This window comes from Pinus tabuliformis, chromosome 2_1 (assembly GCF_031772625.1).
Source record: "Pinus tabuliformis cultivar Carrire ecotype Pingquan chromosome 2_1, CPIR1, whole genome shotgun sequence".
NCBI classification, from domain to species: domain Eukaryota; kingdom Viridiplantae; phylum Streptophyta; class Pinopsida; order Pinales; family Pinaceae; genus Pinus; species Pinus tabuliformis.
In genome coordinates this window covers 286,662,000-286,685,741 of record NC_142299.1, presented here as the reverse complement: position 1 = coordinate 286,685,741, position 23,742 = coordinate 286,662,000, and the positions used below count along the sequence as shown (strand labels likewise).

The window sequence follows — 23,742 nt, the reverse complement described above, 5'->3', positions numbered from 1 at the left end:
GGTCTCTGAAACAGCTTACAGAGCTTAACTTGAAAGGAAATGATATTTCTGGTGAAATAACTATGCAAATGGGTGATCTCCAAAACCTCAGATACCTTGATCTATCCAGCAATCAACTCAAGGGGAAAGTCCCTGCATCTTTAGCCAACCTTACGTTTAGTTTCCTAAATCTATCAAACAATCAACTGTCTGGAACAGTCCCCAATAGCCCCCCCATCCACCCTGTTTGATCGAGCAGTTTATAATGTCCAAACTGACGAGATGGAATTTTCGAGCTTGTTGTGTGCCGGCCCATATGAAACCTATGATTATTGTATTAAGCTTGTGCATAACTCCTTGAGGTAAATTGACAATGTGCATCCAGTATATAGGGATGCTATGCAGAACATATTTTACCAGAATAATATGCCCCCAGGGATATCCATCAGTGACATCACATACAGAGTCATTTTCTGATTTTTTCCAACTAGTCCCAGTCTTTGATTTTGTATCCGTTAGGCTTTAGAAAAAAGCCCAAGGAGGTGAAGCCCTCGTCCATTTGTGAGGATTTAACCCCAAAGATGTTAGCAATCTCCATTATCTCTGTGGCTTTAGGATCACTCGAGAAAAATAAAGACTTTGACCAGTTCACAAGAAGGCCTGATGCGGTTCCAAAATCTGTAATTATATTGAAGATCACCCGCCATTTTGAAGGATATGATTAGCCTATTGTGAAGAGAGCTTCTGCAAACATTAAATGTGAAAGGGATACCCTGTTTCCATTTCTGCTGCCAGTGATTTGTCCACGATCCTGAGCATTTATTAATTTTTTTGTGATGAGAAATAAAAGAGGAGACAAAGCATAGCCTTGTCTAAGTCCTCTTGATATTTGGAAGAATTAAGTGCTAGAGAAGTCGTCTTAATGTAAGCTTTAATCCAATTTATCAATAAAGATCCCATGCCAATTTTGTACAGAATCATCCACAATAGTTCCCAGTCAACGCAGTCTAAACCCCTGGAGAGGTCAATTTTCATGAGGCAGGCATCAAGGTTGCAGGTTTTGATAGAGTGTATACTTTCCTATGCGGATGCAACAGCGTCATGGATCTGCCGATTCTCCAGGAAGCTTACCTAGCATTGTCACTAAATCTGTGGGGTTGAAACCAACTATTTCAAATGCATTTAGGACAAAGCCAACGGAGAATGTTGGACTTTGAATACTTACTATGTCATCCCTTCATCCAGTTGGTACTAGGTAATCAAGATGTTGAAATTATAATTTCAACTGCAGTGAACAGAACAGCAGTAGTTACTTTATTCATTTGTCGTGATCCGGCGCCCCACATTTTTTCCCGATCTTTTAAATCACCGCCATTACCATCTTTTCACTCTTTAATTATTTTTGTGTTTCCAGAAGGAAGAAGATCAGATCCAGCGCTACACCATTACTTTTCAACAACCGTATTAATGGGCATAACGGCTGAAACAGAAAAAGAACCATTCTCGAGCCGTAGCAGCATTTATCAGTCATAGATTTCATCACCACCGACTCAAGAAATACAGCAAAAGATCAAATCTGTTAATCATGAGCAGCAGAGACTTCATCAGCAAGTTAAAGCAGTGATGACCCTTTCCCGCACTATAAAATGCAGACACAGCAGTGTAGAAAAACATAGATTGAAAGTCCTTTTGTAACACACAGCAGTGTAGAACAAGAGAGTTTTTTTTTGTATTGCACAGCAGTGCTGAAATTTTCTGAGATAGTTGTTTTGTGGAACTGAAGCGTTCCTGTTGTAATCCCTCTGTCAAGAGGAAGATGCTCTTTAGCATAATATTTTGTGAAGATCCCTCTACGTGAGGAAGACTTATTTTATCAGTTAGTTTATTGTTCATAAATAGAAGTTTTTTTTTCCTATTGCTGTTACACCGTAAGTCGAAAAATACTTGACGTCAAAAATCCCTGTTGTTGTTACACCGTAACTCAAAAAAATACTTGACGTCAAAATTTACGTTGCTGCAACACCACGAACAGCGTTGCTGCAACACAAGTTACAGCAACTGAAAAAAAACTGTGTTGCTGCAACACCGTTTCCAGAGAACGAATTTTTCTGTTTTTCTGAGTTAAAAACAGAGTATTTTTCTGTGTCAAAAACAGAGTATTATTTTGATCAGTTTTTGATCCTGAGGCAAAGTAGAGTATTATTTTATGCTCTGTTCTTGTGTTTTTGAATTATCAGAAAACAGAGTATTACTCTCTGTTCATATTTTTGTTGTTTCGGAATTTATCAAAAAATTCTCAACAGTGGAAACCGAGGATTTTTCCACTGTATTTTGTTTGGAATAACCAGAAAGTCCCGACATGGTATCAGAGCTTGTCCAGGCTCTTTGAAGACATCAAAGAAGCTGAAAGAAGATTTGTTGCTACAGCAAATTATCTAGCAGAGCGAAAACACTGTCAAGGTATTTTTCAGATTAGTATTTTGTGTAGCTGTTGAAGACAATTAAGTGATTTTTTTTTACACAGTCAAGTATTGCAAGAATGGCCAGCACCAGCATGGGTATGTTTAATACCCAGCTCCCACAGTTCAATGGAAAAAATTATGACTACTGGGCAATAACCATGAGAGCCGTGTTTGCCTCACAAGATTTATGGGAACTTGTTGAATATGAATTTGAAGAACCAGCAAATGAAGAAGAGTTTATTGGATTAACTCAGGCAGAGAAAGAGTTGTTGAAGAGCAATAAGAAGAAGGACTCAAAAGCCTTTGTACTTTTATATCAAGCAGTGCATGAGAGTGTGTTTCTGAGGATAGCAGCAACCAAAACATCTAGAGAAGCATGGCAAACTCTCAAGACAACCTATCAAGGCATGGAGAAAGTGAAGACAACAAAACTACAGTTGCTGAGGAAAGATTTTGAGAACCTGCGTATGAAGGAGTCAGACAATATTGACTCATTCTTCACACAAGCAATTGGTTTGGTCACACAGATAAGGTCTCATGGAGAAACTCTTGAAGAAAGGAGGATTGTGGAGAAACTATTGAGGTGCCTACCCTCAAAGTTTGATGTGATTGTCACCACCATAGAAGAGACAAAGGATCTCTCAAATTTTTCAGTTGATGAACTTCATGCATCACTGATAACACATGAGCAGAGGTTGAGTAGAAATGAAAACTCATCTCTAGAGCAAGCATTCAAGACCCAGATGTCATTTGGAAGAGGAAGAGGTCAAGGCAGAGGAAACAAGAGAGGAAGAGGAAGAACCCAATACAGAGGCGGAAGAAATAGTCCAGCAAACGTTCAAGGAAGAGGCCGCAATCCAAATCAGAACCAAGGCCATGGCAGCAGTCAACAAAGTGGACAACATCATGCTCAAGGACAAAGGTATGAAAAATCCAATGTCCAATGTTATTATTGTAAAAAAATATGGGCACTATGCAAATGAATGTAGGAAGAAGCAGCTTGATATGAGTAATAGATCTAGTGCAAATATCACTAGAGAAAATATCAGTCAAGATAATGTGTTGTTAGTTTGTAATATGGCTGAAACAAACAGTGAATATATATGGTTTCTAGATTCTGGTTGCAGCAACCATATGACAGGAAACATAGCCCTGTTTTCTGCTTTAGATCAGAGTGTGCAGTCACAAGTCACACTTGGGACTGATAGTAAAATTTCTGTTATGGGAAAAGGAGAAGTTAAAATATTTACAAAGAAAGGTGAAAAGAAAACCATAGCATATGTCTATTATGTTCCTGGAATGAAGTGCAATCTCTTGAGTATTGGACAGCTTGTTCATAAGGGTTATAATGTTTTCTTTAAGAATGATGTATGCACCATCATGGACAGATTACCCAGCGAACGTTGTATTGTTGAAGTGAAGATGACAAGGAACAGGATGTTCCCTCTCAGAATAAGGGCAGATTTGAAAAATAAAGAAGTAATTGCAGTAGTGACACAAGAGGCTCTCCAAAGCGTACCAAAGGATGAAAATTGGTTGTGGCATTTGAGATTTGGACATCTCAACTTTGGAGATCTTAATTTGTTGAGTAGAAAAGGAATGGTAAGAGGATTACCACTGATAGAAAAGCCAGACAACCTTTGTGAAGGTTGTATATTGGGGAAACAACATAGAGAAAGTTTTCCAACTAGGAAAAGCATAAGGGAAAAAGCACCCTTAGAAATTGTCCACTCAGATTTATGTGGACCGATGCAAGCTCCATCACTTGCAGGTAGCCAATATTTTCTCATTTATTGATGACTTTACCAGAAAGACTTGGGTTTATTTTCTGAAGAATAAAAGTGAAGTGTTTGAAAATTTTCAAAATTTTAAAGCACTTGTAGAAAATCAAAGTGGGCTGCGTATCAAGGTTTTGAGAGCCGACAGAGGAGGTGAGTATATCTCCAAAGAATTTTTACATTTTTGCAGAGAAAATGGAATTCATAAGCAATTTACAGCAAGGTACACCCCGCAGCAAAATGGAGTTGCTGAAAGGAAAAACAGAACAATCATGGATATGGCGAGGAGCATGTTGAAGGCAAAGCATTTGCCAAATGATTATTGGGCTGAAGCTGTACACTGTGCAGTATATATTTTGAATAGATGTCCTACAAAAGCAGTGATGAACAAAGTGCCAGAAGAAGCATGGAGTAGGAGAAAGCAAGGAGTCACCCACATGAAAGTTTTTGGTTGTGTGGCTTATGCACACATTCCAGATCAGCTAAGGAAGAAATTGGACAGCAAAGGGGAGAAATGTATTTTCATTGGATACAGTGAAGAATCCAAAGCTTATAGATTATATATCCCATCCACCAAGAAGTTTTTTGTGAGCAGAGATGTTCAATTTATTGAAGAGGAAGCTTGGGATGGAAGCATAGAGAAAACAGCTAATGTTAAAAACTGTTTGTCTCATGATGATGATGATGATGAGGAGTTGGCTGAAACACATCCCCAAATAGCAGCGCCAACAACAGAACAGCAAGAGACACCCTTGAGGAGAAATGAGAGTGCTTCTCCAAGCACACCACAAGGAGGAAATTCAAGTGCATCTACAAGCACTTGCACACCGAATCAAAGAGGTAAGAAATTCAGAAATTTAAGTGATATTTACGATGAAGGAATGAATTCCCTATTTGCTTTGTATTGTCTCGTTGATGACCCTATTCATTTCGAAGAAGAAATTAAAGATAAGAAATGGATAGAAGCTATGGATGAGGAGATGAATGCAATAGAAAGAAATAAGACATGGGATTTAGTTGAGCTACCAAAAGGTAAAGAAGTCATTGGAGTTAAATGGGTCTATAAGACCAAGAGTAATGCTGAAGGAAAGATAGAAAGGTATAAGGCAAGGCTTGTTGTCAAGGGATACAAGCAGCAGTATGGAAGAGATTATGAGGAGACTTTCGCACCGGTTGCAAGAATGGAAACAGTAAGAACAGTGTTGTCCATAGCAGCACAAAACAAATGGAAAGTTTACCAAATGGACGTGAAGTCAGCATTCTTGAATGGAGTATTAATGGAAGAGGTTTACATCGAGCAACCCTTAGGCTATGAGAAGAAAGGCCAAGAGCACAAAGTTTGCAGATTGAAGAAAGCTCTTTATGGGCTGAAGCAAGCGCCAAGAGCATGGTACAGTAGGATAGATTCCTATCTACTGGAAAACGGATTTGAGAAGTGTGAGGGAGAACCCACTGTTTACATCAAAGAAAAAGACTGTAAAATTTTAATTGTTGTGTTATATGTTGATGATGTGATTTTTACAGGTAATGATGACTACCTCATTGAAAATTTCAAATCAGTCATGAAAGAAGAATTTGAGATGACTGACATGGGTTTGCTGAGATACTTCTTAGGAATAGAAGTAGATCAAAATGAAAATGGAATTTTTATTTCACAGGAAAAATATGTAAATGAAGTGTTGAGCAGATTTAACATGCAGGACAGCAAGGCAGCAATCACTCCCACAGTGATGGGATTAAAACTCAGCAAAGAAGACAGCAACAAAGATTTTGACCCTAGTGTGTACAAGAGCATAGTTGGCAGCCTTATGTATTTAACTGCAACTAGGCCAGACATAATGTATGCTGTTAGTTTAATTTCCAGATTCATGGAGAAGCCAAAAGAAACACATTGGCAGGCAGCAAAGAGAATTCTGAGGTATGTTAAAGGTACAAAAAGGTATGGCATATTTTATACTATTTCAGAATGTTCAGATTTAGTTGGATACACAGATAGTGATTGGGCTGGAAGTGTAGATGACCGGAAAAGCACATCTGGTTACATTTTTCACATAGGTTCAGGAGCCATTTCATGGGCTTCCAAGAAACAGCCAATTGTGGCATTGTCTACAGCAGAAGCAGAGTATGTGGTAGCTACAGCAGCAGCATGTCAAGCGGTTTGGATGAGGAGAATGTTGAGAAGTCTATGCGAGGAGCAGGCAACAACAACAGTTATTTTTTGTGACAATAGCTCAGCTATTGCATTATCCAAGAACTCTGTATTCCACAAGAGAACGAAACACATAGACACAAAGTTTCACTACATCAGAGAATTGGTGAACAATGAAGAAATCATTTTACAACATTGCAGGACTCAGGAACAGGTTGCAGATATTTTGACAAAGCCATTGGATCAGAAAACTTTTGAGTTTTTAAGGAAACTTCTGGGTATGACTGATAACCCAGCAGTTGAAATTAAAGGGGAGTGTTGAAATTATAATTTCAACTGCAGTGAACAGAACAGCAGCAGCTACTTTATTCATTTGTCATGATCCGGCGCCCCACATTTTTTCCCGATCTTTTAAATCACCGCCATTACCATCTTTTCACTCTTTAATTATTTTTGTGTTTCCAGAAGGAAGAAGATCAGATCCAGCACTACACCATTACTTTTCAACAACCGTATTAATGGGCATAACGGCTGAAACAGAAAAAGAACCATTCTCGAGCCGTAGTAGCATTTATCAGTCATAGATTTCATCACCACCGACTCAAGAAATACAACAAAAGATCAAATCTGTTAATCATGAGCAACAGAGACTTCATCAGCAAGTTAAAGCAGTGATGACCCTTTCCCGCACTATAAAATGCAGACACAGCAGTGTAGAAAAACATAGATTGAAAGTCCTTTTGTAACACACAGCAGTGTAGAACAAGAGATTTTTTTTTTGTATTGCACAGCAGTGCTGAAATTTTCTGAGATAGTTGTTTTGTGGAACTGAAGCGTTCCTGTTGTAATCCCTCTGTCAAGAGGAAGATTCTCTTTAGCATAATATTTTGTGAAGATCCCTCTACGTGAGGAAGACTTATTTTATCAGTTAGTTTATTGTTCATAAATAGAAGTTTTTTTTGCCTGTTGCTGTTACACCGTAAGTCGAAAAATACTTGACGTCAAAAATCCCTGTTGCTGTTACACCGTAACTCAAAAAAATACTTGACGTCAAAATTTACGTTGCTGCAACACCACGAACAGCGTTGCTACAACACAAGTTACAACAATTGAAAAAAACTGTGTTGCTGCAACACCGTTTCCAGAGAACAAATTTTTCTGTTTTTCTGAGTTAAAAACATAGTATTTTTCTGTGTCAAAAACAGAGTATTATTTTGATCAGTTTTTGATCCTGAGGCAAAGTAGAGTATTATTTTATGCTCTGTTCTTGTGTTTTTGAATTATCAGAAAACAGAGTATTACTCTCTGTTCATATTTTTGTTGTTTCGGAATTTATCAGAAAATTCTCAACAGTGGAAACCGAGGATTTTTCCACTGTATTTTGTTTGGAATAACCAGAAATTCCCGACACAAGATCCCCTTACTCATATTACAATCTCTAGTTGTAAATATTGCCTTTGCATCTAAATTCATTGTTTTTTAGGAAGATGTTTGATATTGACAGCTTACCAATGCAACTGCAGCATGAGTAGCCAATATGAGAACATCAGCAGAGGAGACGATTCCTCTACATCTGTTCTCCAACAAAGATTTTATTTCATCTATTAGATCAAATCCTTCTCTGCATGTTATCTTCGGTGCTATTGATCAGAACAGATTAACTTCATGAACACATGTCTATCACCTGGCATTACAAACTTATCTTTTGTTAGGTGGCGCGGCATCACTGTTCCTACAGATTCTTACAGTCTAGATCCACTGCTTCAAATTGGGGCGCCTCAATAACATTACTAGTATTTTATAATTTTAATGTAAATTTTGAAATTTTTTATTACTGAGAAAGACAAGGATGGAGAGAAGCCTAACTCTAAAGTCTACACTTCAACCTCCTCTTCCTGGAAGACAAATCCTAAGAGTATCAGCATCATTATAAGAACACTCAATATTATGAAAACAGTCCGTCCATACTATGAAAACAATATATGGTGGCTCATCTCTCGTTACCCATAACTATAATATAAAATTAGCACTACAGAAGTAAAAATATTAACATGGATCATCTTCACCATGGATGAATGAATGAAAAATAAAGTGAATTAACAAAAAGAGATTGTGCTCAACCAGACAAGTAGCATTGGAAAAACGACATAGATGATAATGAACATCACAATATTGTGGGATTCACTGCAATTTATTTCATATGACAATACACATTTCCCTCATGAAAGATATCACAATGGATATCACAATTTTCTGGGATTAATTGCAAGTCATTTCATATGATACAAATTTCTCTACTGGGATTCATTGCAGTTCATTTCAAGCGGTGATGGATATCACAATATTTTGGGATTCAGGGGGCTTTTTTTCATTATATAGGAACAACATTTCTCTTTCCTTGCCGATGGCTAAGTACTACAAGGGATTGATTGATTACTTTATGAATTGATGCCCTTCTTTTACAGAGACATAATTGGGATCTATTTCGCTGTAATGAAATATTCTAATGCTCATTTATTTTGGATTTGGTTTTCACATTGTTGTTGTTTTGGGGAGAGTTTTCCCTTATCACATTTTCGCCTTGAACTTGGGGTGAGTCTTTGGGATTTCTACATTTGGGTGGAAACAATATCCCTCTACAATTGGTTTTTCCTACCCAGATATGTTATCTATTGAATAGTTGTATTTGTAATTTACAAGAATTTTCATGGTGTTGTCTATGGTTATTTTAATTTTGACTTAAAAATACATGCATATATTTCCTTCCATTTTCTTATGCAAAAAGGCAAATACAACATGTTGGAAAAAAATTATGTGCGAATGTTATTCCAGTGATAGTAGCATGCAGTTGGGCTCCAAACAAAATTGTATTCTAGGAGCTTCAATTTCATTTCTTGGAAGTTGGAATCATATTTTGAAAATTTAAATCCAGGAGCTTCAACTTCATATATTGGAACCTTATTTTTAGTTGAAGAGAAAATAAGATACAGAAATTTGAGAGTAACCCACTAAAGTTGAAATGGCCCTTACAGAGTTCATGTTCCATTCCCCAAGGATAGAGTTCCGAACACATTACAAGGATCTATCAAACTGAACTTTAATAAATATCATAAAGGTAACCTTAACATGACTTGATTAAGAAGGATGTTCAGAGATCACTATCATTATAATTTTATATGGAAGGAAACCATTAATATTTAAAATTGAAAACTTTAATATTTGGAAATACAGAAGCCCTTACTTTCAACTCCTAAGATTTTTTTTTAGAAAATTGTAAATAGCGATGGATAAGAGAAATTTGTAAAGGACAAATGAATCTAGAAAATACAAATTTGCAACTCCATGGGATACCTGGTTAACTATGTGGACGAGCCGAAGACAAAAAGAACCATGTGTGTCATGATTTCATACAATATCTTTCAACTTGGATAAAAAAACCAAAATATGGCTTCTATTGTTTACTGGCTTCCCAGTTCCCTTCCTTTTTTTTGTAACTAGTATAACGTTGCTAGATTGCAATTGTTTTTCAATGTTAATTTTTGGTGTTTTAGTCTGGAAATGCATTTATGTAACAACTTTGGGCTTGAAATGTCAAACTATGCAATGAAAATGGTGGATATTTGCAAATAGACAGTATCTACCATGAGAACAATTTGTGACAACACATCTCTCATTATCCATAACCAAACCGTATGAAAACATTCTGTCTATACTATCAAAACCGTGCATGGTGGCCCATCTTTCATTATCCATGACTATTAAATTAGAAGTAGGACCGAAGTAAAAAGATTGACATTCTCTCAAAATCAACCATCATAAAACACTAGGAGTATAATGAAAAGATCATCATCAACATGGGTGAATAAATAAAATTTAAATTAAATAGTACTTCGTTTTCACATGGAGAGATTGTGCTGAACAATTAGTGTTGGCAAAATGAAATACATAGTAATGGACATTACAGTATTGTAGGATGCAATTCATTTTATACCACATATGACTCGTATGCTCTCCCAATACATTACTGCTTCTCCAGTTTAAGGCAGCCATAGCCTTCAACTTTCTCCAACTGCCTCAAGTGTTCAGCACATTCCATCTTAAAGGTTATCCTTTCAACCACCTGAAGGGTTCAACACAGTCCAACCTAGCGCATTCTTGGATCACCATAAGAAATCATGTCTCAAAGAGTTAGCAGCAATAGTAGAGATTTTCATCCATATGTCCCTCTTTGTATTTTCCTACGACTCCAAACATCCAAACAATGAGTAGGGTTTCCACCCACATGACCCTATTTTCTATCCTTTTCTTTATGAAACTCCATGGTCAATTCGTAAAAAATTGCATTGAATTTCATTGCACATAGACGTGCCCCATATCAAATTAAATTCCATCTTTAAAAAATATGTGGATGCATCTACAAAGTAGCACATTAAATTCCATTATACTGTATCAAGTTAGATACCATTATCAAAAAATTTGAATCATCTGCAAAGTGGAGTACAACTATTGTGCATAGATCTTGAATTGTGTTAATAAAACAACTCTATTTCTTCAAAATCTTTTACCATTTCATCCAAACCAGTTAGATATTTGTCCACATCCAAATTCCATTATGGATAGATTCGTTCTATATCAAATTAAATTTCATTTTCAAAAATATGGAATCATGAAAATTATAAAAATTCATTATACATAGACTTGCCATATATTAAATTAAATTTCATTGTGAAAGCATTTGGAAGCATCTTCAAACTGGAGGAGAAGTCATGTGTTTGACGATTCATAAAGTTATTCAAATTGAAGATTCTTCAAGTTCCCAAATTAGAGAACAAATCCATTTCTTGGAGGTTTGTCAAGTATTCAAAACAACAGTCATTAAACTCTTTATGGATTTCAGATACCAATTTCATGTTTGAACAATAATTCATTTCAAGGAACACAGATGACAAAATTCTTCTGGCAATGGGTATACACTGATCTGCACGCACCTCTGACCGATCATTTCGCTGGCATCTTGCATTCAAGATCAAATCTTTTTCGACCCAATGAAGCCTCATCATTTTCATTCATATGCGACATGGATCGATGACAATCCAATCAACCATCCTTATGGATTAGAGCATACCTCCGATTTGTGTCTGTCCAATGAAGATCAAAAGGCTTGAAACATGGCACTGATAATTCAATCTCCAACTTGAGCACACATTATGATGCAAGTAAAAGAAAATGGCGAGCTGGAGTAGAGGCGCGGCTTCGATATAACCATTTTCAACTGTTTCACTAGTTAAGTTCTCTAGTCACCCTGTTTTTTATCCATTTATTTTCATATGCAATATCACCCTATTTTTTTGCATTTCATTTCCTTTTAGCATAAATGCAATGCAAAAGAGAACATACTTCTAGGTAGGCTAATTTGTTTGCATTTTTATTTGCAAGGTTTATTTTAATTTCTGAAATATTTTGGAATAGAAATGATTGAGGTAAAAAACTAATATTTTTTATTTTGGAATGGGGATTTCCAAGAGTTTCACTGCTACATCTCAGTTCTAACAGCTTTGAAGGAATCATTTCTAAAGATATTGGCAATGCTAGAAATTTATCTAACCTACAAATTGACTGTAATAGATTTTCAGGTAAACTTCCATCTGAGATTGCCAAGGTAGGGATTTTATCTCTTTTCAATGCTAGCAATAATAAATTTTCAGGAAGTATACCAGATGCGCTTTATGGGTTACATAATCTTGATGTAATGGGTTTGCAAGTAAATTTACTTTCTGGTAACATTTCGTTGAGTATTGGGTCTCTGAAACAGCTTACAGAGCTTAACTTGAAAGGAAATGATATTTATGGTGAAATACTTATGCAAATGGGTGATCTCCAAAACCTCAGATACCTTGATCTATCCAGCAATCAACTCAAGGGCAAAGTCCCTGCATCTTTAGCCAACCTTACGTTTAGTTTCCTAAATCTATCAAACAATCAACTGTCTGGAAGAGTCCCCAATAGCTTGAGTAAATGCAGAGAGGCATTTATAGGCAATCCCAAACTCTGTGGAGAAGATTTTCAAGATATCAAACCCTGTGTCAATATATCAAAAACGATTCTACATCAACAAGCAATTCAACATCATTCACTCAAGGCAATTTCAAAGGAAGTAGAATATAAATTAAGGATCCATCTCTGCCTCCTACAACACCAACGCGAAAGGAAAAAGTAAGTTTGTTTGTTTGGGCAGAAAGGAAAATGGTGAGCTGTACTGCAGGCCAGGTTATCAAATGCAAAGGCAACTACTTCAGTTCAGTGCAAGGAGTCATGGCCACATTCTTTTTATTTCATGTATATCATTTCATGGCAAAATTGATTTTCAGGGTTAAGCTGGATTTATGCAAACTATATGTGTGCAATTTATGCTTCTTGAAATCTGATATATTTTGATTTGTACTTTTGTTACAGCTGCTATTGCATGGGGTTCAAGGGAGCCTCTTAAGATTGAAGAAGTGGAAGTGGCTCCCCCACTGTCAATGGAAGTGAGAATCAAAGTGCTTTATACTGCTTTGTGTCATATAGACCTTTATTTCTGGGAAGCAAAGGAATGCTATGAATAATTATCATTAAACATCAAGTTTCTGGGAAGCAAACATATGCTATGAATAATTATCATTAAACATCAAGAATATTTGAAGGAAGGATATTAATTACACATCTCCAACTGCATTGTACTGTATAACACATACAAATATTGCTTTTAATAGTGAAATGGAATGACTGATACTCATACTGCTTTGGTTGCAGGGCCAAACTCCTCTCTTTCCCTGCATTTTGGGACATGAAGCAGCTGGGTATGCACTCTTCTCTTGCCCATGAGTTCTATGTATTCAAAAAAATTAGCTAGTCATATTAGTAGGCGTGTGGGATTTCAAAAAAGTTAATTAGTCATACTAGCAGGCATTCAGGATTTCAAAGAAATTAATTAGTCATACTAGCAGGCATGTAGGATTTCAAAGAAATTAATTAGTCATACTAGCAGGCATCATGTAGAATTTCAAAAGGGAAAAGGGACAATAATTATCTTGTGATTCATTGGTCACTAACTATAGGTCTGTTGCTTGACACAAAGTTGTTGAGAGTGTTGGAGAAGGGGTGATTGACCTCAAGGAGGGTGACAGTGTGCTTCCTTTATTTACTAGAGAATGTGGACAATGCAGACACTGCAAGTCAGACGAAAGAAATTGTGATATTCTAAGAATTTACTGGAGAATGTGGAGAATGCAGACACTGCAAGTCAGACGAAAGAAACATGTGTGATCTTCTAAGAATTAATACTGACAGGGGGGTTATGATAAATGATGGGAAGTCGAGGTTTTCAATCAATGGGAAACCCATTTACCACTTCCTTGGCACATCCACTTTCAGCCAGTATACAGTTGTGCATGTCGGTTGTGTTGCCCAAATTAATCCAGAGGCTCCTCTTAACAAAGTCTGTATTCTCAGTTGTGGGGTTTCAACAGGTAAATCATTTTCTGGACTTTTTGAGGGTAATTTGTTGATGATTGTGAAAAAGAGATCATTAAAAGGATATAATTGACATTGTATATTGTTTTATCCAATTCCTAAAGTTATGGTTTCCTGCACTGTTAATAATAAAATCATCCATGATAGTTCCCTTGATTGGAATTCTTATTCACAATTTATTTTGTTGTGGGATCAGTTATAGATCACAAAATTAATTGTATTTTACTAAATATCACATATGAATACAATAAGTATTGGTTTAAGAATATTATAATTTGACTTTCTAATCGCAATATACAATTATGGGGCCTACCTTTTTTTCCATCTGGTTATGGTTACCTTATGGATTTCTATTTCTATATTTACCTATAAAATAAATAAAAAATAATGACTTTTAATTCGAAATACATGCAATATTGACATAATCCAAGTAAATAATGTTGATATTGCGGAATGGTTAATGTTTATATAATCTATTTAAATAATGCTTTTTCAACACTCATGGTTTAAGTAAATAATGTTTTTTCTTATTTGAAATTAACCATTGTTGATCTGACCTTCACTTGAGGGGTTATCATTATTAATTAAGGTGGTTTTGTATATGGTATAAGTGGACAGCAATTTTAGAAATAATTAATGAGTTTACAAGTTGAAGATAGAAATAGATTAGATAAGGTTATTTTAAAATATTAAATTACAATGTGGAAAAGCATATTACAATTGCTTAATTTTTTAGTCGTAGTGTCAACCAACAATGTAAGTGGTTTGTTTTAATATTTGCAAATCACAAATTTCTCCGCTTTTCATTTATTATGTAAAACGGTGTAATTTATTTTTTATTTAAAAAAATAAAGTGTGTTGCCAATAAGCTTTTGAGCTTTTAGTATGAACACGTTTTAAACTTAATATATTGATATGAATGGTTTGGTTTTGGTTTTGTTGTTTTGGTATGAAATCTGCAGGATGCTCATGGTAGTTATTGCCTTGGTCACTAGCAAGCTTTGTATATGCTTGACTATCTGTAGAGGTTTCTTACTTTTAATAATCCTATCGACCTCTCTTTGTACTTTTGGGACAATTGCTAGTTATAATTAATAATATATATAGTTATTTAAACATAGTTTCACTAAATATAATTATAATTAATAATATATATAGTTATTTAAACATAGCTTCACTGAATAATATCCATAATTATAGTTATATTAATATATATGATTATTTAAACATAGTTTTATGGAATAATATGGTAGGATCACGTGGAGGCATGTGACAACGAAGAGCTCATGGCAGATAAGTATTGAATATATTATTTTATTAGATAGATGTTTATTGAATAGCTTTCATATTATATTTATTTTAATTTTAAAAATTCAACTTCATATATTGTCGAGAATAAATTAAATCAAATTATATAAGTTTGTTTGTCCAAATTTTATACCACAAATAGTATCCAAAACTGAACACGAACTCAAACTCGGTGACTGTGTACAGGTCCGTTGGTAGCTTCAGAACTTACTAGTCATGGATCCCATTAGGAAAAATAAAACCACATGTTGGAAAGGATATGGTCTTATAATTTCCAGTCCAGTAAAACACGAATGACCTAAAAATTATCTGAAAGTTGAACTGTATCACACAATCACTGCTTCTCGGAAGCTGCCAGCATTGAATAAACCACTGAGCTTAATTGTGTAAAGAACTAAAGCTATGTGAAAGCAGAGAAAAGCAGAAATCACTCTCCACCCTCCATTTTTTCTATCTTTCTATAGTGCGAATTTGTTTAATGGAGGAGGTAGAAATTCTTTCGTTGGTAAAGAAGAAATATTTTTTTAGGGTATGGAACAGCATCTTCCATTGCTACGTCGCTGTCCACTATGATCTCTTTTGGGGCTCGACAGCCTGTACTGAAATGTCCAGATTTTCTGAAACAGCGGGCTCAGAAGAGACTAGCCAACTTTACTCAACTTGGCTTATATTTTTTTCTATACACCGTTTCTGCATTAGTTGTGCTTTTTAGGTAGATGACAAATGCTTGCGCAAATTGTTGTTATATATAGAGAGGTGGGGAGGACATATACGGGTAGAAAGGAAGTCAGATGGCCTGACTTTTGGGACAAGGTAGGGTTTGTACGCAATAGACCCATTGTTGTTATAACTCATAGGATTTATATTGTTATATGATATGAGCCACTGCACTGAATTGTAAATTTCAACAGGAAATATTGTTGGAACGATAATTTTAAACTGCCGCGAGCTGAACAGCGATTAGACTTTCCCTGCGATGCGATCTGATCGCATATCGCACTTTCCCTCGTCACCCTTGTGTGCATGCTTTGATTTTCTGCGATACGATATTTGTGATGCGATCGCATAATCGCAGATCGCATGATTTAAATGTTGTTGAAGCGGTGCAACATCCTCTCTTTCTTGCGATGCGATGGAGTGATAAGCCATGCATTAAATTTCCATCAAGATATTTTAACGCGTGTAATAAATGATATTTACTATGGTTGGTAAATGTAGGTGAAATCTTAAATTTTACTATTGTTTATTTCACGGAAGTATGAAAATGCAACACCTATTGTAAAGATATTATTGTGTTGTTCATTATATATAAAACAAATGAAAAGAGCAGAGACGAGTAGAAGGTAGAGAATTAGTATTAGCAAGAAGAATTATTTCTTCTCTGCAACGCACAGCAGTGCTGAAGATTACTTTCTGAGATAGTGGAATCAAATTCTGGAACTGAAGTTCCTGTTGTAAATCCCTCTGAGTTGAGGAAGACAAATTCTGTAACAGCTTTATTTATTGTTAATAAAGATCCTGTGGAAAACTAGAGCGTTGTTCTCTGTGAAATTTCTTTTGTTTTAGAATTTTAACCAGAAAAAATTCCAACATGGTATCAGAGCTAGTCTAGGCACTCAGTGAATAAAAAAACAGAGGTGGTTTTTTCACTGCAGGAGCTGTAAGAAGCTTATTGAGCATTTTTTTTTCAGCACAGAAAAGTTTTTGCTTGTTTTTTTATTTATACAGTTCAGTATCTCTTCTTTATTTTTCACAAGTTAAGATGGCAGATGCTGGAACTGGGTTGACAAATCCCCAACTGCCACAGTTTAATGGAAAAAATTATAGTTATTGGTCCATAACCATGAAAGCATTGTTTGCTTCTCAAGGAATATGGGAGCTGGTTGAAACTGGCTATGCTGAACCGGCAGATGCAACAGCGTTGGCTGCCTTGACAGCAGCAGAAAGAGACCAGTTGAAGGGCGACAAAAAGAAGGATGCTAAAGCCCTCTTTTTCCTCTTCCAATCAGTACATGAAAGTGTTTTTCCGCGGATTGCAGCAGCAACAAAATCCAAGGAGGCATGGGATATTCTCAAAACTGCCTATCAAGGCATGGAGAAGGTGAAGACTGCAAAGTTGCAGATGTTGAGGAGAGACTTTGAAAATCTCAGCATGAAGGAATCTGAAACAATAGATTCATTCTTCACTCAGGTTATTGGCCTAATAACCCAGATAAGATCTCATGGTGAGATTCTTGAAGAAAGAAGGATTGTAGAGAAAATCTTGAGATGTTTACCCTCAAGGTTTGAATCTATTGTGGTAGCAATAGAAGAAACAAAAGATCTCTCACAGTTCATGGTAGATGAACTGAGTGCTTCTCTTTTGTCTCATGAACACAGACTGAGTAGAGGAACAGATTCCTCTTTTGAGCAAGCATTCAAGACTCAGATGTCTTTTGGCCAAAGTAGAGGTCGAGGCAGAGCAAATAACAGAGGTCGTGGAAGAAGCCAAAACAGAGGCAGAAATTATCCTGCAAGCACAAGCGGAAGGAGCTGCAATCAGAACCAAGACGAAGGTTCAAGCAAACAGCAAGCTCATGGACAAAGGTATGACAAATCCCAAGTCCAATGTCATTATTGTAAGAAATATGGGCACTATGCCAATGAATGCAGGAAAAAGCAAAGTGACATGAATAATAGGCAAAATGCTAATTTTGCAAATGAAGAAGATAAGAACCCAAAGAACGTGCTGTTAACTTGTAACATAGCACAAGACAAACAAGAAGATTTTTGGTTCTTAGACTCAGGTTGTAGTAATCACATGACTGGAAATATTGCAATGTTTGCCAATCTGGATGAAAATGTGAAATCTGAGGTAACAACAGGGACTGATGATACGATATCTGTCAAGGGTAAGGGCAGAGTCAGTATCCGAGCAAAAAATGGAGAACAGATGATTGTGCCAGAGGTATACTATGTACCTGGTCTGAAATGTAATCTTTTGAGCATTGGACAGCTCATTAACAAAGGTTACAACGTGTTCTTCAAAGATGATTTGTGTACTATCAGAGACATACCTCCAAGTAAGAAGATCATTGCACAGGTGCAGATGACCAGCAATAGAATGTTTCCTCTCAAACTCAGGGCAGATTTGAAGGAAGGCAGAACTATTGCGGCTGTAACACAAGAAGTCTTTCAGGAACAATTGAAAGATGTGAATTGGTTGTGGCATTTGAGATTTGGACATCTCAATTTCGAAGGCCTGAATCTATTGCACAGAAAGGGAATGGTAAAGGGATTACCATTGATCGAGAAACCAGACAACCTTTGTGAAGGCTGCATCTTGGGCAAGCAACACAAAGAAAGCTTTCCAGCAGGAAAGAGTATAAGGGCGAAAGCACCATTGGAAATTGTACACTCCGATGTGTGTGGACCGATGCAAACACCATCATTTGGTGGAAATAAATATGTTTTAACTTTCATTGATGATTACACTAGAAAGACATGGGTGTATATGCTGAAACAGAAGAGTGAAGTGTTTGAGAAATTCCGCCACTTCAAAACTCTTTTTGAGAAACAGTGTGAGCATTATATCAAAGTGCTCAGAACAGATAGAGGAGGAGAGTACATCTCCCAAGACTTTCTGCGTTTTTGCAGAGAGAATGGCATACAAAAGCAGTTCACCACGAAGTATACACCTCAGCAAAACGGTGTTGCTGAAAGAAAGAATAGGACCATTCTTGACATGGTCAGAAGTATGCTGAAGGCAAAGCACTTGCTGCATGAGTATTGGGCAGAAGCTGTTACTTGCGCAGTTTACATCTTGAATAGATGCCCAACTAAAGCTGTCATGAACAGAATACCAGAAGAGGCATGGAGCGGTCAAAAGAAAACTGTCACTCACATGAGAGTATTTGGTTGTGTGGCATATGCACATGTACCGGACCAGCTAATAAAGAAGCTGGATAGTAAGGGGGAGAAGTGTGTCTTTATTGGCTACTGTGATGAGTCAAAAGCATACAAACTCTATAATCCATCCACCAAGAAATTAATAATAAGCAGAGATGTGCAGTTCATTGAAGATGAAGCTTGGGATGGAAGCTTAGAGAAGACAGTGAATGTGAAGACAATTGTGTCTCATGAAGAAGAAGAGGAAGGGACAGCAGCAAATAATCCTTCCTTAATGGCTCCTCCTACACCACAGCAAGTACAACAACCCACACCACAAATTGGAATTCAAACAGCCTTAAGAAGTCAAGGAAGTGCTTCTCCAAGCACACCACAGGGATCAGCAATACCCTCAAGTTCGGATGGAACTCCAAGCACACCAAGAAGACCAAGATTCAGAAATCTGAATGAGATTTATGAACAAGGAGACGTAAGTAACAATACCGGTCTGAATTCATTATTCGCTTTATATTGTCATGTTGATGACCCAATCCATTTTGAAGATGCTGTAAATGAAGATAAATGGATTGAAGCAATGAATGAAGAAATTGGTGCAATTGAGAAGAGTAAAACATGGGAGCTAGTGGACCTCCCTGTAGGCAAAGATGCCATTGGAGTTAAGTGGGTCTACAAGACCAAAAGCAATGCTGAAGGCAAGATTGACAGGCACAAAGCAAGACTTGTTGTGAAAGGCTACAAGCAGCAACAAGGCAAAGACTATGATGAAACCTTTGCACCAGTAGCAAGGATGGAAACAGTCAGAACAGTGTTGTCTATTGCAGCACAACACAAATGGAAGATTTATCAGATGGATGTTAAATCTGCATTTCTGAATGGAGTGTTAAAAGAAGAGGTTTACGTTGATCAACCTCCGGGCTATGAAGTTGAAGGCCAAGAGCATAAAGTTTGTAAACTGAAGAAGGCTCTTTATGGGCTGAAGCAAGCTCCAAGAGCATGGTACAGCAGAATAGATGCTTACCTGATTGAGAATGGGTTTGACAAGTGTGATGGTGAACCCACACTCTACATAAAGGAGAATGACGGTAAGATTCTTATCGTTGTTTTATATGTAGATGATTTGATTTTTACAAGCAATGATGCTTCTCTCATTGTTGATTTTAAAGCAGTCATGAAAAGTGAATTTGAAATGACTGACTTGGGCTTCTTAAGATATTTTCTTGGAATTGAAGTAGACCAAAGTGAAAATGGCGTTTTCATTTCTCAAGATAAATATGTAGAAGCGGTGTTAAAGAGATTTAACATGCAGAACAGCAAGGCTGTTGTGACTCCAACAGTAGTAGGGTTGAAATTGACCAAAGAAGACAGCAGCAAGGATTTTGATCCAAAATTATACAAGAGCATAGTTGGCAGCCTTATGTACTTGACTGCAACTAGGCCGGACATTATGCATGCTGTAAGTTTAATTTCCAGATTTATGGAAAGACCGAAAGAGACTCATTGGCAGGCTGCCAAGAGGATTCTAAGGTATGTAAATGGAACGAAGGGGTTTGGTATGTTATACTCCTCTTCTGAAAGTTTCATGTTGACAGGTTACACTGACAGTGATTGGGCTGGAAGCGTTGATGATAGGAAAAGCACATCAGGATATGTGTTTCATATGGGATCGAGAGCCATCTCATGGGCTTCCAAGAAGCAACCAGTCGTGGCTTTGTCAACAGCAGAGGCAGAATATGTGGCAGCAACAGCAGCAGCATGCCAAGCAGTGTGGCTGAGAAGAGTTCTCAAAGATTTGTGTAATGAACAAGAAAATGGCACAACCATTTACTGTGACAATAGCTCAGCAATAGCATTGTCTAAAAACTCTGTTTTTCATAAAAGAACAAAGCACATAGACACCAAATTTCACTTTATACGTGAATTGGTTAACAATGGTGAGATTGTTTTGCAGCACTGCAGAACAGAGGATCAGCTAGCTGATATCTTGACAAAACCATTGGCAAAGAAAAGCTTTGATCATTTCAGGAAATGCCTGGGTATGCAGAAAAAACCCAGCAGTTAAAATTAAGGGGGAGTGTTGGAACGATAATTTTAAACTGCCGCGAGCTGAATAGCGATTAGACTTTCCCTGCGATGCGATCTGATCGCATATCGCACTTTCCCTCGTCACCCTTGTGTGCATGCTTTGATTTTCTGCGATACGATATTTGCGATGCGATCGCATGATCGCATGATCGCAGATCGCATGATTTAAATGTTGTTGAAGCGGTGCAACATCCTCTCTTTCTTGCGATGCGATGGAGTGATAAGCCATGCATTAAATTTCCATCAAGATATTTTAACGCGTGTAATAAATGATATTTACTATGGTTGGTAAATGTAGGTGAAATCTTAAATTTTACTATTGTTTATTTCACGGAAGTATGAAAATGCAACACGTATTGTAAAAATATTATTGTGTTGTTCATTATATATAAAACAAATGAAAAGAGCAGAGACGAGTAGAAGGTAGAGAATTAGTATTAGCAAGAAGAATTCTTTCTTCTCTGCAACGCACAGCAATGCTGAAGATTACTTTCTGAGATAGTGGAATCAAATTCTGGAACTGAAGTTCCTATTGTAAATCCCTCTGAGTTGAGGAAGACAAATTCTGTAACAGCTTTATTTATTGTTAATAAAGATCATGTGGAAAACTAGAGCGTTGTTCTCTGTGAAATTTCTTTTGTTTTAGAATTTTAACCAGAAAAAATTCCAACAAATATGAAGATAGGAGGGGCGCCATGGGTGGTGAGGCAAGTGTGGTCGGTCTTGAGCACAGTGCTGAAATCCAAATCAAATACTGTCAAGGGAAAAGCAGCCCACGCATTGAAGACCAAGATTGCTGTTCTTGGCCTCATCAAGAACAAGAAGATATTCGGTGCAATTTCTCACAAAATGAATTCTCTGTTTGGATTTGAAGAGAGCCAAGGGCAACATTCCAGCGACAACAATACGGCATTGACGATGTATTATGCTTCGACGCCCGTCGATGAGATTCCTTGTGAAGATCTTCAGCAGTGCGAGCAGGAATTGGAGAATCTATCCCACGCAATTCTTGAGTCAGAGTCGCCCTCTGATAACCCTACAAATTCTGTTTCGGCTATTGAGAGCTCGCGAATGTCTACGTGCTCGGTCGACGACGAGATCGACATTTTGGCGGATACTTTCATTAGAAGGTTTCGAAGCCAAATGCTATTGCAGAAACAAAACTCTTTCCAACGATATCGGGAGATGTTAGACCGAAGCGTGTGAGCGTTAATGGCCTTGCATGGATATGGGATGTTTAATGTTGCAGAGGAGGAGGCTGAGAAGATCAAGGAAAGTTATTCAATCAGTTGGCCATGATTTCATTACCCTGCGGCGACCATAGGGAATTTGAAGAGAAGCATTCGTGATAGATGACTTGATCTGGTTTCGCCGTTTATAGCTGATAATCAGGTGCGATTCCTTCTTATCTTAAATTTGTTTTTATCATTTACGGATCATTATTTATATTTATAGATTCTCCTGGTTCTGTCATTGAACCATGCAAGCTGTATATGGTCATTTTGGGCTCAATAAATAAACTCTCGGTAACTTTGGCCGATTGCACGCTAACTCCGTTATTAGTACTGCAATGAAATGCCATAGTAACGTGTTTTTTAATTCTGGTTATAGCTAAACAAATATTAGTCGTTTTGTCGCGTACCTGCACCATTAGTTTCTTTTTTTTCGAAGTATATATATATATATATTTATTTTCGAAGTGTAAATGTATATATATATATATATATATTATTACACTAACTTATATGCTAATAATATGTAAAATGGTGAATAAAGATATTCAGATATATTAAATGTGGAAATCACAGCTAATTATAGCGCTGAAATTGCTAATTACCCTTGTAATCGAACAATACACAACATAATACACTTACTAAGAAGTCCGTTCGCATTATAATATGTTAAATGGTGAATAAAAATATTAAGATGATGATTATATGTGAAATGGTGAACAAAGATATTAGAAGTTAAAATTCCCAGCTACCACTTTTAAAAGTGAAATTACCAACTACCAATTACGATCCAAAAATACACAACATAACACACTTATCAATAAGTTTGTTGACATTATAATATGTGAAACGATGGTTAAAATTATTAACATGATACTAAACGTAAAATTCCCACTTACAGCATAATACACATATAAACAAGGGAAAATGTCCCTGCCACTGCCTACATTTGTGAAGCAATTCGCAATCGTAAAATGGTAGAGAAAGCTTGGTTAGCAACTCGAGTTGAGTTTTGTTAACATATAAACAAGGGCAAATGTCCCTGCCACTGCCTACATTTGTGAAGCAATTCGCAATCGTAAAATGGTAGAGAAAGCTTGGTTAGCAATTGGAGTTGAGTTTTGTTAACAATTGGAGTTCAGTCCAGTAATGAATTAAACTAAATATACCATACATGAAGATACAAGGTAATTGTTAGATATCTTTCATCTACATATGAATGAGTTATACACCTAAAAAAAATTTCACTTTATCATGAACGATGGGACCTATATACATGGATGCATGCCATGATTTTGCTAGAATGATTACTATAAAAGTTATACTAAAGATGTTTAATAATACACAGAAAC

At 36.6% G+C, this 23,742-nt stretch overlaps 1 protein-coding gene across 1 annotated transcript; it reads left to right on the top strand.

Moving 5' to 3' along the window:
* The first annotated feature begins 21,833 nt into the window (after positions 1-21,833).
* LOC149199898 (uncharacterized) lies at positions 21,834-22,364 on the top strand. The gene has a single exon (XM_089400760.1). It carries the CDS (start codon positions 21,834-21,836, stop codon positions 22,362-22,364), a length of 531 nt encoding a protein of 176 aa, XP_089256886.1.
* Positions 22,365-23,742: the final 1,378 nt, after the last annotated feature.